We start from the raw sequence: 16,139 nt of genomic DNA on the forward strand, positions 1-16,139 counted from the left end.
TCAAAGTTGTCGTTAGCAAGCGTTTTCCATTAAATAATTCTATGATAACGAGATATAAGCACATAATCAGTAGAGGAATACATTCGTTATAAAATTAGACAATATTAAGTGAAGTAATTTTTAAAATTGTCGATTTTTTCGCATAGAGCTCAATACATAATAAGAAAGATGCATCAATCCTAATTATCTGGAACACATCCTTCCAGAAAATTTTTCGTCAATGTTTGTTTATTCCTTTTTATTTTTTGAAAGGCGCTTTGGGATTGAGGCTGCATACTCAGTAAGGACTTTGCAGTCTCAACTTATCTGCTAATCATCGAGAATTTTTCACGTAGATCCCACCAATCATAATTGTAGAATCCGAACACTAGACCAGTTTGACGATAACGATCACAGTGTTTTCCGACCCCTGATATATTTTCCGAGCTTCCTATGGCATTTCTCGTCAGGATCATCTACAATCCGCCTCCTACACATTAAGTCAGATAAGTATCAAGAAGAAAATCATTGCATGGAAGCTTTTCATGATACTTCTAAGGTAGTTACACATCTCCTTTCCAACAAGTTAAGAAGCCAACTTATGTAGATGCGTTCTTTCAAACGCCAATGATTTTTGCATAGTTGTTAAATGCATTTCTATCCTGAATTATTTCGGAATATGGAAAGATCATTCTCTCCACTGATGAAACTCCTTTTATCCAATGCAATAGTCTATGTAGTTCCATTTCACACTCTTCAATTATCAAATAACGCTTAAAATAATAAGGGATATTGATAACCATTTCAAATTTAAGTTTTATTTGAAAGGTTGCTTCATTATACACCGTAGGAGCTGTCTCTTATACACATCTAGATGTGTATAAGAGACAGGAGGTGAACGATCCAAGTAATTGAAATTGAGGCTGCATTTCAGGGATTTTTCAAGAACTATCAGTCTGTCGTCATCGGTTAAAAATGGCCTGAAGACTCTTCGGTATTTCTTCCATCCACTGTTTAACGTGTTAACCAACTGGCCACGACTGCCAAGAGTCAAAGTCGAATAGTGATCATGTTCGATGGAACTGCCGTGTGACGTGCGCCTGTAGACCGCATTAACAGTATCGGCATCGTTCCACGTCTTGCTTAATAACGATGGCTGTAATGGATTTGGAGATAAATACATTTCATCATTGCGAGCCGTTTTTAGCGGGAAGTGCTTTTGTTTGCACTTGAAGTACAGTTTATGCTCGTCACGATCGAGATAATCAGTCACAGGCCAGCGCGTTTGTAAGTCCTCATCTTCAAAATGTATAAAGAATTTCTGGCCATTAGCGATCACGACAACGTGATCCCGCAATTGAAAGTTTGGTTGATTGATGACATGGACTTCGCCATGAATATACACAACGATCGCCAGGAAATTCACATCGTGATTCAACTGAACAGGGCTCGAACCACTTCCAACTTGGATATCATAACTATCACCTTTAATCCAAATTTCTACTTTTGGATAGGAAGCATAATCTTCTACGCAGAAGGGAAAACATCTATTCGAAACAAAAAATAAAATAAGAATATCGTGTTCCTCGCTGATAGGCGGATGATGAATGGTGAACGGTACTTGATCGAGATCTCCTGAAATTTTCGCAAACCCGCCACTAATCCGACGCCTGCAGGCCTCGCAAGCAGCATGCCGACTGGCAGGAACAGCATTGCGCTTCGTTTCAACAGAAGAAAGAAGCAAATTATCCAACTGTTTCATCGGCCCTTCGAAAAAATATTGTTTTGGAAAAGAATTTCTGTACCGTTTTGAGTATAGAAAGTCAACTTCTCTAATGAAAATTGTAGGAATACTTTCGAATTTGGCTGCGACAACGAAGGTCAAATCAATGAAGCCCAGTGAAATTTCATATGTTCTTTTCTGTCCAAAATATATAGGTATTTCAAAAGATACTTCGAAGCAATTTCTCCCACCAGCCTCACTATTAGCCGCACCTAGCCTATTTATCGCAAAAAGAACAGAGTCATTATTTCCTGAGGCGTTTGATGAGCTTGAAGGGAAAACGTTGTCACCGAGTGAGTAGTACGTTGAATTGGACGCCCGTAAGCAATGTGCAGGAAGTACTTGCTCGCTCTTCATCAGGGAAGCCAACGGTACTCCCATTGTAGAAGATCCGATGTGTTCCTGCTGCACGGGAAATCTTGGGCTCCTGAACCCTGAAGTTATTGCTCTCTGACGATCCCTACTTTCATATTCCAAAGAATAGAGCTGATTGGTGTCATCAGTTACCTTTTGTGAATAACTCCTCGATTTCTTCAAGGGAGATCTAAATGCAGATCTAACTTCAGTTTTAGTTTGCACGAATTCCATACATTTTGGTTTAATTGAAGTCAACCTTGTATTCTGGGGTATGGAACCATCCAGATATGGTTCTTGGTATGCTGTTGGTTCTTGATAGTGCGGCATTCTCTGCTCTTGAAACCAGTGTGGACCAGCTGGTTCAGTAACTCTTGAGCAGCTTGGCTGTAAACTTGACGTACTTTGGGTTGGTTCGAGTGTAGGAACATGAGGAATAGACTGGTTCACTACTGGATTGGACGTAAAGTAAATTTCATCTTTCGTTTTCGATGCAGCCTCTGCCTGAATGCCACTGATTAAAAAATTGCTTAACCGCTCCGATGTGCTGCCAAAATATGTACCTAGTTGATCAAAAGTTTGAGAGTCTCCAATTGCAAGCGTTCTACGTTCTACTTCTGTTGGTGGAACTGGGCTTTGATTTTCAGAAACTGGATCGACACATGTACCACCAGGCGGCGATGACGTAGTGTCCAACTCATTGTCAAGGTTTTGATTGTTTGTCTCCATTATATTTCGATGTCAAATAAATAGAGACTTAGAGACTAAGCAATTAACTGTCTTGTGGCAAGCAGACCTAAATTTCTGTAATTAGTTTTCTTCTCACTGCCACGTCAAATCCAAATACCAATGATACGAACCTTGCAAAAAAATTACTTGGACCTGGGGAAAAACAATGTGAGCAAATCAGAGGACCAATTTCAGTTTCAAATACCTTACCTCGGATATAGATTAATTCACATGTCACTATTAAGGTAAGGCCGCAGATTAATTCACATGTCACTATTAAGGTAAGGTCACAAGTCAATTGACATCGCATATGTTACTGAAGGTGCAACATGGGGCAAACTCGATTAATCGGAAAATAGAAAAAAAATAAATGTATTCGACTCAAATAAGTACGTCGACAGTTGTCCATATTGCTATAAGACATCTCCCTTGCAAACAATTAGCATTGAAAATAAACAGCAAATGACTGCTCATACCTAATATGTTTCTTCACCAGCAATGAGGTTTAGGTTTTGCCGAGGTAGCAATAGCACTAACGAGTGACTATCCAGAAAAAACTAAATTTAGTTATGCAAAAAAAAAAAAAAATTCTAAATTGTGCAATTATCACCTTATTGCACAGGACTGGCGAGACTCCTCTATTTATTGCATTTATTATTGATTAATTCTGTCAAATCACATATATAAATAACTATCAATATTTCAAAACCAAGACAAAATTTGGCATATCAACTCGTAAACTGAAAATTTACCATATCAGACGATAGAAAGATTTGAAATTCTGCGGACAGTTCGTGCGGACAGTTCGCATGATGGTTTGTCACAAATTTCGGAGCCAGCATCGACGATGTTTTTCATATATCGACTAAAACTTAACGACTAATGTAAATACCGTAAATAAATGATGTAATGTAAATAAATTAGATTAGACCAACTAAAATTCAGATTTTAGATATTAAAACAATAATTGCCAAATGAAAACGAGTAAGAAGGAGGTAAACATGAGCAGACAAACCTATCAAATAAGTACGTCGACAGTTGTCCATATTGCTATAAGACATCTCCCTTGCAAACAATTAGCATTGAAAATAAACAGCAAATGACTGCTCATACTTACTATATGTTTCTTCACCAGCAATGAGGTTTAGGTTTTGCCGAGTTAGCAATAGCACTAACGAGTGACTATCCCGAAAAACTAAATTTAGTTATGTAAAAAAATATTCTAAATTGTGCAATTAACACCTTATTGCACAGGACTGGCGAGACTTCTCTGTTTATTGCATTTATTATTGATCAATGCTGCCAAATCACAAATGTAAATAACTATCAATATTTCCAAACCAAGACAAAACTTGGCATATCAACTCGTTAACTGAAAATTTACCATATCGGACGATAGAAAGATTTGAAATTCTCAGCAAGTGCGGACAGTTCGCACGATGGTATGTCACAAATTTCGGAGTCAGCATCGACAATGTTTTTCATATATTGACTAGAACTAATACGACTAATGTGAATATCGATATAATACATGAGATTAGACCAACTAAAATTCAGATTTTAGATATTAAAACATAAATTGCCAAATGAAAACGAATAAGAAGGAGGTAAACATGAGCAGACAAACCTATCTATATGCAATTTCGAGAAGATATGAACTGTAAGCGGCAATTACTAGGCTTTTGTATACAGGGATTCTAAAATTCGCCGGTCAGAAAAACAGGTTATGGAGGCTAAAAATATAAAATCACCGGAGGTTGCAATGCTCGGCATGAACGCGTACTACTGAATGAAGGGGGTGCGCTTGCAAGTTTCCTCTTCTAAACTCCTTTCTCTAACCTCTGCCAGGCTAGTAATAAAAATGTGACGTCATACCGACTTACGCAGTTGCGCATTGCGCATAAATTTATTGATAAACTAAGGACGATCGCATAAGAACAGGATGTGAATCTTAATACATGACTACTTGAAAAAAGAACTGATTTTAAAATTATTCACCAGTAATCAATGAAGATGTACATTTGGGAGGCATTTAGCAAACTAAACTTTCAACTCCTTAGCCATAGCCTCCGAAAAGGGACCAAAGTAAGGATATGAACAATAAACAGCATTCCTATTTTCAGGTACGGGAACAACCTCAGAATATTGCTTAGACAAAAATTCCTTCATTTGAGTATATACCCACTGCGACGGAAACCCAGGAATTGAAAAGGTACTGCGAAAAATTCGAATCCGGAGAGCATAGCATGGAAAGTAGAGCAAATACGAAAGCCGCGGTAAATTGACGTTTGATTCCCATTTAATTTGAAACGAAAAGAACAAAAGATAAAAAAAACTGGTGCTTAAGCCGGTAAACGTCGATTTTTGGTTAACAGATGTCTGAAAACGGCCGTTTGATTTCGTAACATTACAATCAAAAAAAGATGAACTATTCTTGGGTTCAAGCTCCATGTTAAATTTGATGGACTTGTGTTGGAGATAAAGATAATCAAAGAAAAGACCTACATATGAGAGGGATGCTTGAAAATTGAAAGAATGTCATCGATATATCGATTTTAGAAATGGCTAAAAATCAGTAGGACAATTGGCCAGCAATGTAGTCTATAATATGTTCAATGTGAATTTTAGTTTGCTAATTGCTTGTACTTGTACTTGGTTTTTAGGTTTTTGAACTGACGAAGGAGCTGGAATCCGAAACATTTTCTCTGATAGAAAGTGGTGAATTTTCTGGCTGTTTTCTATGCTCTTAAACTCGTGACAAACTTGGAATTTAAGCAATCAAGTGATCATAATGAGATTGGACGAAGCGGGTCCATGCACAGGGGCAGGTTGTAAATAAAGATGGAACTTAGACGAAAATATCCATCAATTTGATCAGTATTGTTTGGTCATTGCAATGCAAAGTGGCTACCGGTATAGTAACTATCTTACTAATATTAATATTCTTTGGCTCAGACCCACACAACACGTACAAAATTTCTTTCATGTCAATATTTTATGCGTACTGGATTGTATTTCAAACTTTTTATTCATACGCTGAAGTCTACGCCGAAACTAAATTCAAAAGAATATACATTTCAACAGGTATCGGCAATGACAAAGCTAACCAAAACCAATGGTATTGAAAATTCATTAGAATTTGAATTTGGTATCTATAAAAATACCATCCATCCTGATATCTCCATTGTATACATAAAAAATAGCCCTACCAACAGAATACTACATGGCTAGACAAGGTTTAGTTTACGTTGGGTTAGGTTATGTTTCCGCATTTCGGGCGTACGTAGCTTGCCTTGACTAAACTTAGCTTCTGAGTGAATTGATGCATTAGTTAATAATAGTATTCTTAGTTAGTGCCATCCACATATGCGTTATTTCAGAATAGCGTAAATATTCTTCCACATATTTATCTTACTTCATCTCTTTTTTCCACACTCTTAAAACTTCTATTAAACAACGTTCACACTAGTAATAAGTCACCCAAACACCGACAAATATTCAAAAAGACATAACAAAATTATTCTCGACCATAATATTCGTATCATCAGCGGGTTTTAGTAGCAGAAATACCTGAACACAATTTTTATAGACTTGAAACACACCCACGTCTGGATGACTTGCACTATGCCTGCCGTGTGGTCACTTCAAGGCACTTCTGCTGCCATTAAGACTGGGGCTATACACAAGTCAATAGTAGTCCGGGAAGAAGAAACAGTATCCCTTGAAATTTATTTCAATTTGAGATCGAAGATGGCACGCCATAAACTCCAACAAAAATCTTGTTTAATTTTACAGCTAAGATAAAGGTACATAGCTAGATATTCCTGTTCCATGACAATTTTGTATATATTATCTTAAAGTATTGCATACTTTTGGCTTAAAGGTTTGCATATATTTAGCTTAAAGTATTACATATATCTATCTTAAAATATAGCATATGTCGTGCTGAAATCGCGGAATTGCCAGTTGAATTTCAGTTGCCAGGTTTTGATTGCTTTCATAATTTAAACGAAGAGCAGTGTAGTAGAGGTGTAGGTCTGTGGGTTAGAACCTTTTATGGGGCCCAACAAGTTAAGTTATCAGCACGTCAGTGTTTACGATTGTCCGATTGTTTCCAAAACTTGTCAATCAAAAAACTTAGGTTGATAACACTCAGAATGATTATGTATTCGTAATATTTTCGTGATAATACTTGATAATACTTTAATAATTCGGAGACAAATTACTAAGGAAATATTCCAACGTAACATTTAACTGTCCAGGAATGTGAGAGCTCACAATTTTATAACTTGCATATAGCTGCGTTGCAAATGATGAAATTTATGACATTAAACATTTCGTTCAGAGTTTAAAATTAATTAGATCGTAAATTGCTCAAGAAAAATATAATGATTGCATCGAGTTCGTAGCTACATCCATATTGATTTTTAACGATAAAAGTGAATTGAATAGAAACATTTGTTCACTCTTCTTCTTTGTCAAATGCTGATCAAATTGTTGCATGGCGATTACTCATCAGCCATTAATTCAATTGAGCTTTTGAATTTTCTGTGAATAATGCCTGTAGCTGAGAACGGTTACAGTATCAATTGAAATTTGTATGTCAGATTTTACAACTGGCAGAAATAAGTTGAACAGAATTAAGAAATGAAATACTGAATTAATATAATACTGCGAATGCTTCGTATCCTCTCGCTCTAAAAATGTAAATTTAGTATAGCAAAATATCTAACATTGCAGCGAAATAATTAAACAGTCTCCGATTTATCACTTTTCATTTATTTTCACCAATTTCACTAACATATTTTCATCCATCCTTTCATTCAAAGTAGTCGTTAGCAAGCGTTTTCTGCTAAATAATTCTATCAGAACGAGATATAAGCACATAATCAGTAGAGGAATACATTCGTTATAAAATTAGACAATATTGAGTTAAGTAATTTTTAAAATTGTCGATTTTTTCGCATAAAGGTTAATACATAATAAGAAAGAAGCATCAATCCTAATTATCAGGAACACATCCCTCCAGAAAATTTTTCGTCGATGTTTGTTTATTCCTTTTTATTTTTTGAAGTGCGCTCTGGGACTGTGACTGCATACTCAGTAAGGACTTTGCAGTCTCAACCTATCTGCTAATCATCGAGAATTTTTCACGTAGATCCCACCAATCATAATTGTAGAATCCGCACACTAGACCTGTTTGACGATAACGATCACAGTTTTACCGACCCCAGATATATTTTCAGAGCTTCCTATGGCATATCTCGTCAGGATCATCTACAATCCGCCTCCTACACATTATATAAGTAATATAAGTATAAGTCAGATAAGTAACAAGAAGAAAATCATTGCATGAAAGCTTTTCACGAGACTTCTAAGGTAGTTACACTTCTCCTTTCCACAAGTTAAGAAGCCAACTTATGTAGATGCGTTCTTTCGAACGCTAGATGATTTTTGCATAGATGTTAAATGTAGTAGTAGAATGGTTTGATAGCGCTTCAGCTATCAAGTTATTTCGCGCCAGAGGTCAAAATATAACATCGCCAGTAAGGCGGGAGGTCTCAATTATTCAAAGTATTCAAAGTCTCAAATTGTTCATCACCCACAAGGAGCGGAAAGTCTCTGTTGTCCAGCCCGCTGAAGTTGGCTCGAGAGAAAAGGCGTTAGCATCTCAAAGAGACGAAGTGACAAGGAGGGACAGGTGAAAAGCAACAAAAACAAACACTCGAACAAGAGGTCGCTTACACGGGATGTCGGCCGCTCGCACGAGAGAGACAGAGAAGGGAAATGTAAGGAATCCTACCTACATAATAACTTAATGTAAGGAATCCTACCTACAAAATAACTTAACCCCACAACTGAGACCTGCAGTCAGACACCGCGAGCTCAGCGGTGGGGCGCTCAGGAACAATCCCCCTAGGAGCGCGAAATCCTATAGGACTTCTGACGAGCATAGACACACGTCAGAAGTCCCCCTTGAGGGGTAGATGTTAAATGCATTTCCATCCTGAGTTATTTTGGAATATGGAAAGATCATTCTCTCCACTTGACGAAAGTCCTTCTATCCAATGCCTTAGTTCATGTAGTTCCATTTCACACTTTTCAATTATCAAATAACGCTTAAAATAATAAGGGATATTGATAACTATTTCAAATTTAAGTTTTACTTGAAAGGTTGCTTCATCATACATCGTAGGAGTATCACCGTTCTAATGAAATGCGTTGATAGAAGTTTACACAAGTTAAAATTTTCATACTGATCTGATGACGATTTGTAGTCATGTCAAATAAAAATCATTACTTAGATGAGAACTGCAGGTCAAAAGTTCCAGTAACGAAAATTCAGGGCACATCAGGGATTTTTCCAGAACTATCAATCTGTCGTCTGCAGTCAAGAACGGCCTGAAGAGTCTCAGACATTCGCCTCGCATAGCGCTGATCGAGTCGACCAATTGACCTCGTTTGCCAAGATTCAAGTCTACATATTTATCTTTCGCGGCCTCNTTCTTCAAGCATATCAAAAAGTTGATCGTATCCTGTAGCTTCATTCAACTTCACATTATCAGAACATGCATCTCCATTATCTCCAAAAGGGAACGAGAACATTCGATACAAATCATAAGTTGGGGAATCTGGGATCCAGTTTTCTGGAGTTGGGCTGTGGCCGATAAGAGGTGGTGGTGGAGTGTTCAATTCTTCGTTGCGGTTTTGATCGCTTGCTGCCATTAAATTGATATCTTTAAAGAAGTTTAGACGAGACGGAGAGAGATAAAATTTTTGGACTGAAGAGCAACCTATTTTAAGGAAACTTCCCACTGTCGCCTTCAAACTTACTGTAGCAAATGTCCATATTTAGTTTGGCAAAATTACAAATATCTGCCAATAAAAAAAGTCCGGCGTTAAAAATGCACCATCACCATTTTAAGCAAATTCAATTTATTGAGATATTTACCACTCCACGTACTCCACCATAACACGTCATTTCAGTCATAACAGAAATATTGTGGGGGCAAATTTCGTCATCCACGCTCATCTATTTGATTCAATAGTTCGTCCGCTCCTATCTCAAACGTGTCCATTTCACACAATTTAGATAAAACACTTTTATTGCACTAATATACGCCACATAATAAAGTTTGGAACCTCCCTTGCGACTCCTTTTAATTTTCGCACGACACTTGTCAGAGCAACTCGAGTAAACTCAACATTAATAACAAGAAAATAAAAACTGGAAAATGCATTGTAATTCAAATACTTAAGGGGAAAAAGTCACACAGAGACAGGGTGTTATTTCAAACTCAGAATTAACAAGACATATTGTCTGTATAATATTTCGGCATAATGCACCGACATGTCCATTTGTCGGACTAAGCATGGTCTGGATAACCCCCAAATGCAAGAATTTTTTTGCTATTCGGGCAATGTTTCATTCATTTCCCTGAGTGTAGAGATGAATATCTGACATTGGGCACACAAAATTCAACTCACCAAATTTGGGTGCGTGAAGTGAGGATTTTTAATCAGAGAAAATGTTCCCATGCGTTCCAACCACAACCAGTCATACAGAAAATTCCACCCTGATCCTACATAGATTTTCCTGCGTGAATTCTCTGACCCACTCCCATTGGTGGTCAGATCCTTCTTTGCTTTAACCCAGCATTGAGAGGTGCATCGTGGAATTACACAGAGGTATACGTTTCTGGACACAATTCATTAAATTGGTGCCACAAAAAAGAAGTCAACTTCGGCAGAAGTGTTGCAACTGAGTACATTGTATATTTTAACGCATATAATCTTGTAGTAGCAGACTACATTAATTTTGTTGGTTTTACAAGAAAAAAGAAATTCGAGAGGATTAAATTTTATAAACAAGGTGGACACAAGCTCGTAATTGGATACGTGATGAACATCCATGTTTATCCGGCACATAGAACTTCTGCGCGGTGGTAGCATCAATGTCTAATAAGTGGAACTATCCTACGTAAAGAAGCTAGCTGAATACTTCGAGAGAATTATTTTCCTGGAAATAGGAAAAGGTAAATAGTTGCATTTGAAGTCGGAGGAGGACGTCACTCACGTCAGTAACTCAAGTCCTCAGAAAGCGGACAAAAGAAGAAGACATCAATAAATCTGAACGATATTTAGTTGATCACCTTTAGAAATGAAAAATGGGTAAATTTTTTATTTTCATCACGATTTCGAGAGAAAATTTAATGAAAGCTCTAAAGGGTTTAGCTCGTAAAATAGTCACAATCATATTTCAATTACCGTATATAGAGCTGTCGAGCTGAATTATACGAATCTAAAGTTTCATGCGAAATGTTGTAATACTAAAATTTCGAATACTAAATTTTTTGAAAGGTTGAAAAATGCACGCGCTGATACGAATAGAATTACCATATATAAAAATGTTTTGTATATTATGTACTTTGCAAGGGCTCTGTGTGAAATATACGGTAGAAAAAGATATTACATATTCATGATAAACAAATGAATTGTTATATTGGATAATGTTCGTTGTTTGTTTGGTTTTTCAAAATGAAACTCAGCTATAACTGCAAAAATAAAGCAATTTTTGGATACTTGTGGATATTCTAATCCGCCTAAAGAAACTACCAAGATTTCCGTTCCAGCCTCGGCTTCATTTATCGGGAGCATCGCCGTGCAGAAAAGTCTCAATTTATGAACAGTAAATAACTAAATAGTTTTGAATACGACATATTTCGGGAAAGCTAGTAACGGAGAAATAAGCGTTTGAAATTTCCCGATATTTTCGCGTATATTTTCCCGATAAGCCTGGCTTGCATAATAACGTCAGGATTGTTGTTGGTACGAGATAGGGCATGACACGAAATAAGTGAACAGCGGCGGTAGGGATCTTGGGGCCATACTTTCATAACTCACAAGTAAACGTAAGTACTTACGCTCTATTTTCTTGTCTATGATTGGTGGATTTTGCTTGAAAGGCCGTCAATGATTGGCTGATGGACTTACGCTCTCTTAACTTTTTCTGAAAGTATGAGCCCAGGTCTCAACAAGTAGCGTCTGCCGATGTACTGACCAGCCAGCTAGCCACTGAGAACCGCAGCTGCTGACAAGTTTACTAGCCACAAGAGGAGGAACGCTATTGCAAGCGGCGCTATGTCCTACCAAACTCACAGGAGGAAGAGATTGATGTGGGTACTAGCCGCATCGAGATGCAGAGAAGTAGAGTGCAGTAAAACAACATAAACTACTAGGTTTTTATTTAGCTAGAGCATTTTTGGCTTTATTCCTTGTTCAGCCGAACGCACTTCCCGTCAGTTAGAGCTAAAAAGATAAGTGCTCAAACAATTCAGCGCCTTGCATGCCACTAGTCACAGTTTGCCTTTCTTTACAGCTTTTACAGCTCAACTGAGAGCAGGAGTTTGAGACACATGATTAAAAAAAGTTTCAACACGAAAGCAACGTAGACCTCAGCTAGTGCTACAATATATTGCAAAAATGAGGACAAGAGATTGCAGTTTTGTCCCTGAAAGTATGGCAAGATCACAATTTGAGCATTTGCATCAAGTAGACGTATTGGTTCAAACACCACAGCATTAATTAGATTTTTTCGTCGAAAATATAATAATCACAATAAGGGTCATGTCATTTACAAAAAATGAAACCAAAAATGACAGCGAGTTAATGGTTAAAATTGTCCATGTGAAGAAGAGAAATATTTTGTTCGACTATTTTGTTGAAGAGCACTGGAAAGGCAGTGAAACTTTTTCAACAACCGTCACTACTTTCAACAACCATCACTACTGTTGGGCTACTAAATTCTATGACGCCACTATTTTTACATCACAGTATAAATCAAAGTGCTTGCTGTCTGCTTCCAGTCCTTTCATTTCCTGTACTGGAACAAAAACTTTTTATGAAACCTATCGCCCAAACTATTCGGAGCGAGCATTTACAGTTTCAAAGCCACAAAATTTCTGCAACTGGTGGACTAAAACAATGAAAGTCAGCTTTCCATGGAAATGAAAGTCGTTTTGAAACTTTCATTACGTTTGAAATAAAACGGTGAATATTCGGAGACGCACTTAATCATAATTCGTCATTATTAATATTTGACGCCGATATTATACATATCTGAAATATCGGTCTGAACTCAGTCATTTATTGAACGGAGGCGAGACACCGAGGTCGTGTTACACATAATTGTGAGAACTCACTTGGTCGGGTAATCACCGATAAGTTTTCACGTAGAGCCTAGCAATTACAAATACGAAATTCGAATTTATGATCAATGGGGTCATGCACTTTCTAAACATTACATATTTAAATATCGGCTTGATTAGTATGGCTACTTGCGACAGATAAATCCAAAACACAATTGTGAGGTTGTTGAATGATCTGCTTCCAGCACTAAAACAACGACAAATCGATGGAATTTCAAGTATAAGTCTTGTCTCATCAGTTTGAACGCTTCGACGTTTTCCTTCGACGACTTAGTTTGAAATATGGATGGATATTTCTAGTTTACTAAAGCACCAATGATATTTGTATATGAATGATGAATCACTATCCTATTAATAAAGCTTCATTACAGTAGATAGTAAGTTAGATCACTGATTAATTGTTAACTAGTTATCTGGCGAGCTACAGGAGAACGATTGAAACTGAGGCTGCATTTCAGGGATTTTTCAAGTACTATCAATCTATCGTCATCAGTTAAGAATGGCCTGAAAAGTCTTCGGCATTTCCTCCATACACTATTTAACGTGTCAACCAATTGGCCGCGATTGCCAAGAGTCAAAGTCGAATAGTGATTATGTTCGATGGAACTGCCGTGTGGCGCGAGCCTATCGACAACATAAACTTTATCGGTTTCTTTCCAGGTCTTGCTTAATAACGATGGATGTAATGGATTGGGAGATAAATACAGTTCATAATTGCAAGCCGTTTTTAGTGGGAATTGCTTTCGTTTGCACTTGAAGTACAGTTCATGCTCGTCACGATCGAGATAATCAGTCACAGGCCAGTGCGTTTGTATGTCCTCATTTTCAAAATGGATTGAGAATTTCTGGCGATTGGCATGCACGACAACGCGATCCTGCAAATGAAAGTTTGGTCGATAGATGACATGGACTTCGCCATGAATATACACAACGATCGACAGGAAATTAACATCGTCATTCAACTGAACAGGGCTCGAACAACTTCCAACATGAATTTCATAACTATCAAGATTATTAATCAAAATTTTTACTTTTGGAACGCAACCATTGTCTTCTATGCAGAATGGATAACATCTATTTGAATTAAAAAATAAAATAAGAATATCGTGTTCCCCGCTGATAGGCCGATGATAAATGGTGAACGGTACTTGATCGAGGTCTCCCGATATTTTCGTCAACGGAGTCAGAGTCCGACGCCTGCAGGCCTCGCAAGCAGCATGCCGACTGGCAGGGACAGCATTGCGCTTCGTTTCAACAGAAGAAAGAAGCAAATTATCCAACTGTTTCCTCGGCCCTTCGAAAAAATACTGTTTTGGAAAAGAATTTTGGTGCCGCTTTGAGTATAGAGAGTCAACTTCTGTAATGAAAATTTTAGGAATACTTTCGAACTCGGCTGCGACATCGAAGGTCAAATCAATGAAGCCCAGCGAAATTTCATGCATTACCCTCTGCACAAAATATATAGGTATTTCAAAAGATATTTCGAAGCAATTACTCCCACGAGCCTCACTATTAGCCGCACCTAGCCTCTCTGTCGCAAAAATAACTGAGTCATTATTTCCTGAGGCGTTTGACGAGCTTGAAGGGAAAACGTTGTCACCGAGTGAGTAGTACGTTGAATTGGACGCCCGTAAGCCATGTGCAGAAAGTATTGGCTCGCCCATCATCAGGGAAGCCACCGGTACTCCCATTGCAGAAGATCCGATGTGTTCCTGCTGCACGGGAGATCTTGAGCTCCTGAACCCTGAAGTTATTGCTCTCTGGCGATCTCTACTTTCATATTCCAAAGAATAGAGCTGATTGGCGTCTTCAGTTGCCATTTGTGGATAACACATCGATTTCCTCAATGGAGATCTAAATGCAGATCTAACTTCAGTTTTAGTCTGCACGAAATCCATACAGTTTGGTTTAATTGAAGTCAACCCTGTATTCTGGGGTATGGAACCATCCAGATATGGTTCTTGGTATGCTGTTGGTTCTTGATAGTGCGGCATTCTCTGCTCTTGAAACCAGTGTGGACAGACACATGTACCACCAGGCGGCGATGACGTAGTGTCCAACTCATTGTCAAGGTTTTGATTGTTTGTCTCCATTATATTTCGATGTCAAATAAATATAGACTTAGAAACTACGTAATTAACTGTCTTGTGGCAAGCAGACCTTAATTTCTGTAATCAGTTTTCTTCTCACTGCCACCTCAAATCCAAATACCAATGGTACGAACCTTATGAAAAAATTGCTTGGACCTGGGGGAAAACAAAGTTAGTAAATCAGAGAACAAATTTCTATTTCAAATACCTTACCTCGGATACAGATTAATTCACATGTCACTATTAAGGTAAGGTCACAAGTCAATTGACGTGTCACATCGCATATGTTATTGAAGGTGCAACGTGGGGCAAACTCGATTAATCGGAAAATAGAAAAAACTGAATGTTTTCGACTCAAATATGTACGTCGACAGTTGTCCATATTGCTATAAGACATCTTCCTTGCAAACAATTAGCATTGAAAATAAACAACAAATGACTATATGCTTCTTCACCAGCAATGGGGTTTAGGTTTTGCCGAGGTAGCAATAGCACTAACGAGTGACTATCCTAAAAAAACTAAATTTAGTTATGCAAAAAATTCTAAATTGTGCAATTATCACCTTATTGCACAGGATTGGCGAGACTCCTCCATTTATTGCATTCATTATTGATCAATTCTGTCAAATCAGAAATACAAATAACTATGAATATTTCAAAACCAAGACAAAATTTGGCATATCAACTCGTAAACTGAAAATTTATAATATCAGACGATAGAAAGATTTGAAATTCTCAGCAAGTGCGGACAGTTCGCATGATGGTTTGTCACAAATTTCGGAGCCAGCATCGACGATGTTTTTCATATATCTACTACAACTTAACGACTAATGTAAATATCGATATAATAAATATAAATGAGATTAGACCAACTAAAATTCAGATTTTAGATATTAAAACAATAATTGCCAAATGAAAACGAGTAAGAAGGAGGTAAACATGAGCAGACAAACCTATCTATAATATACAATTTCGAGGGGATATGAACTGTAAGCG

At 37.5% G+C, this 16,139-nt stretch overlaps 1 protein-coding gene across 1 annotated transcript; it reads right to left on the reverse strand.

Annotated features, from left to right (window-relative positions):
• Window positions 1-796: 796 nt before the first annotated feature.
• Window positions 797-15,146, reverse strand: LOC125178456. The gene is made up of 2 exons (XM_047882199.1): window positions 14,251-15,146; window positions 797-1,649 (listed from the first exon to the last, which is right to left on the reverse strand). The coding sequence occupies exons 1-2, from the start codon at window positions 15,144-15,146 to the stop codon at window positions 797-799; spliced, it is 1,749 nt and encodes a 582-aa protein (XP_047738155.1).
• Between the last annotated feature and the right edge of the window lie 993 nt (window positions 15,147-16,139).

Source organism: Hyalella azteca, unplaced genomic scaffold, assembly GCF_000764305.2.
Source record: "Hyalella azteca isolate HAZT.00-mixed unplaced genomic scaffold, Hazt_2.0.2 contig9873, whole genome shotgun sequence".
NCBI classification, from domain to species: Eukaryota; Metazoa; Arthropoda; class Malacostraca; order Amphipoda; family Hyalellidae; genus Hyalella; species Hyalella azteca.

What these genes read in the sequence shown, in the direction of transcription:
- LOC125178456 (XM_047882199.1), bottom strand. Translation starts at nt 15,146, where the DNA reads ATGGAGACAAACAATCAAAACCTTGACAATGAGTTGGACACTACGTCA. An exon ending in GCTGCTTGCGAGGCCTGCAG is followed by an intron (nt 1,650 to 14,250) that starts GCGTCGGACTCT and finishes CGAGGCCTGCAG; the next exon opens with GCGTCGGATTAGTGGCGGGT.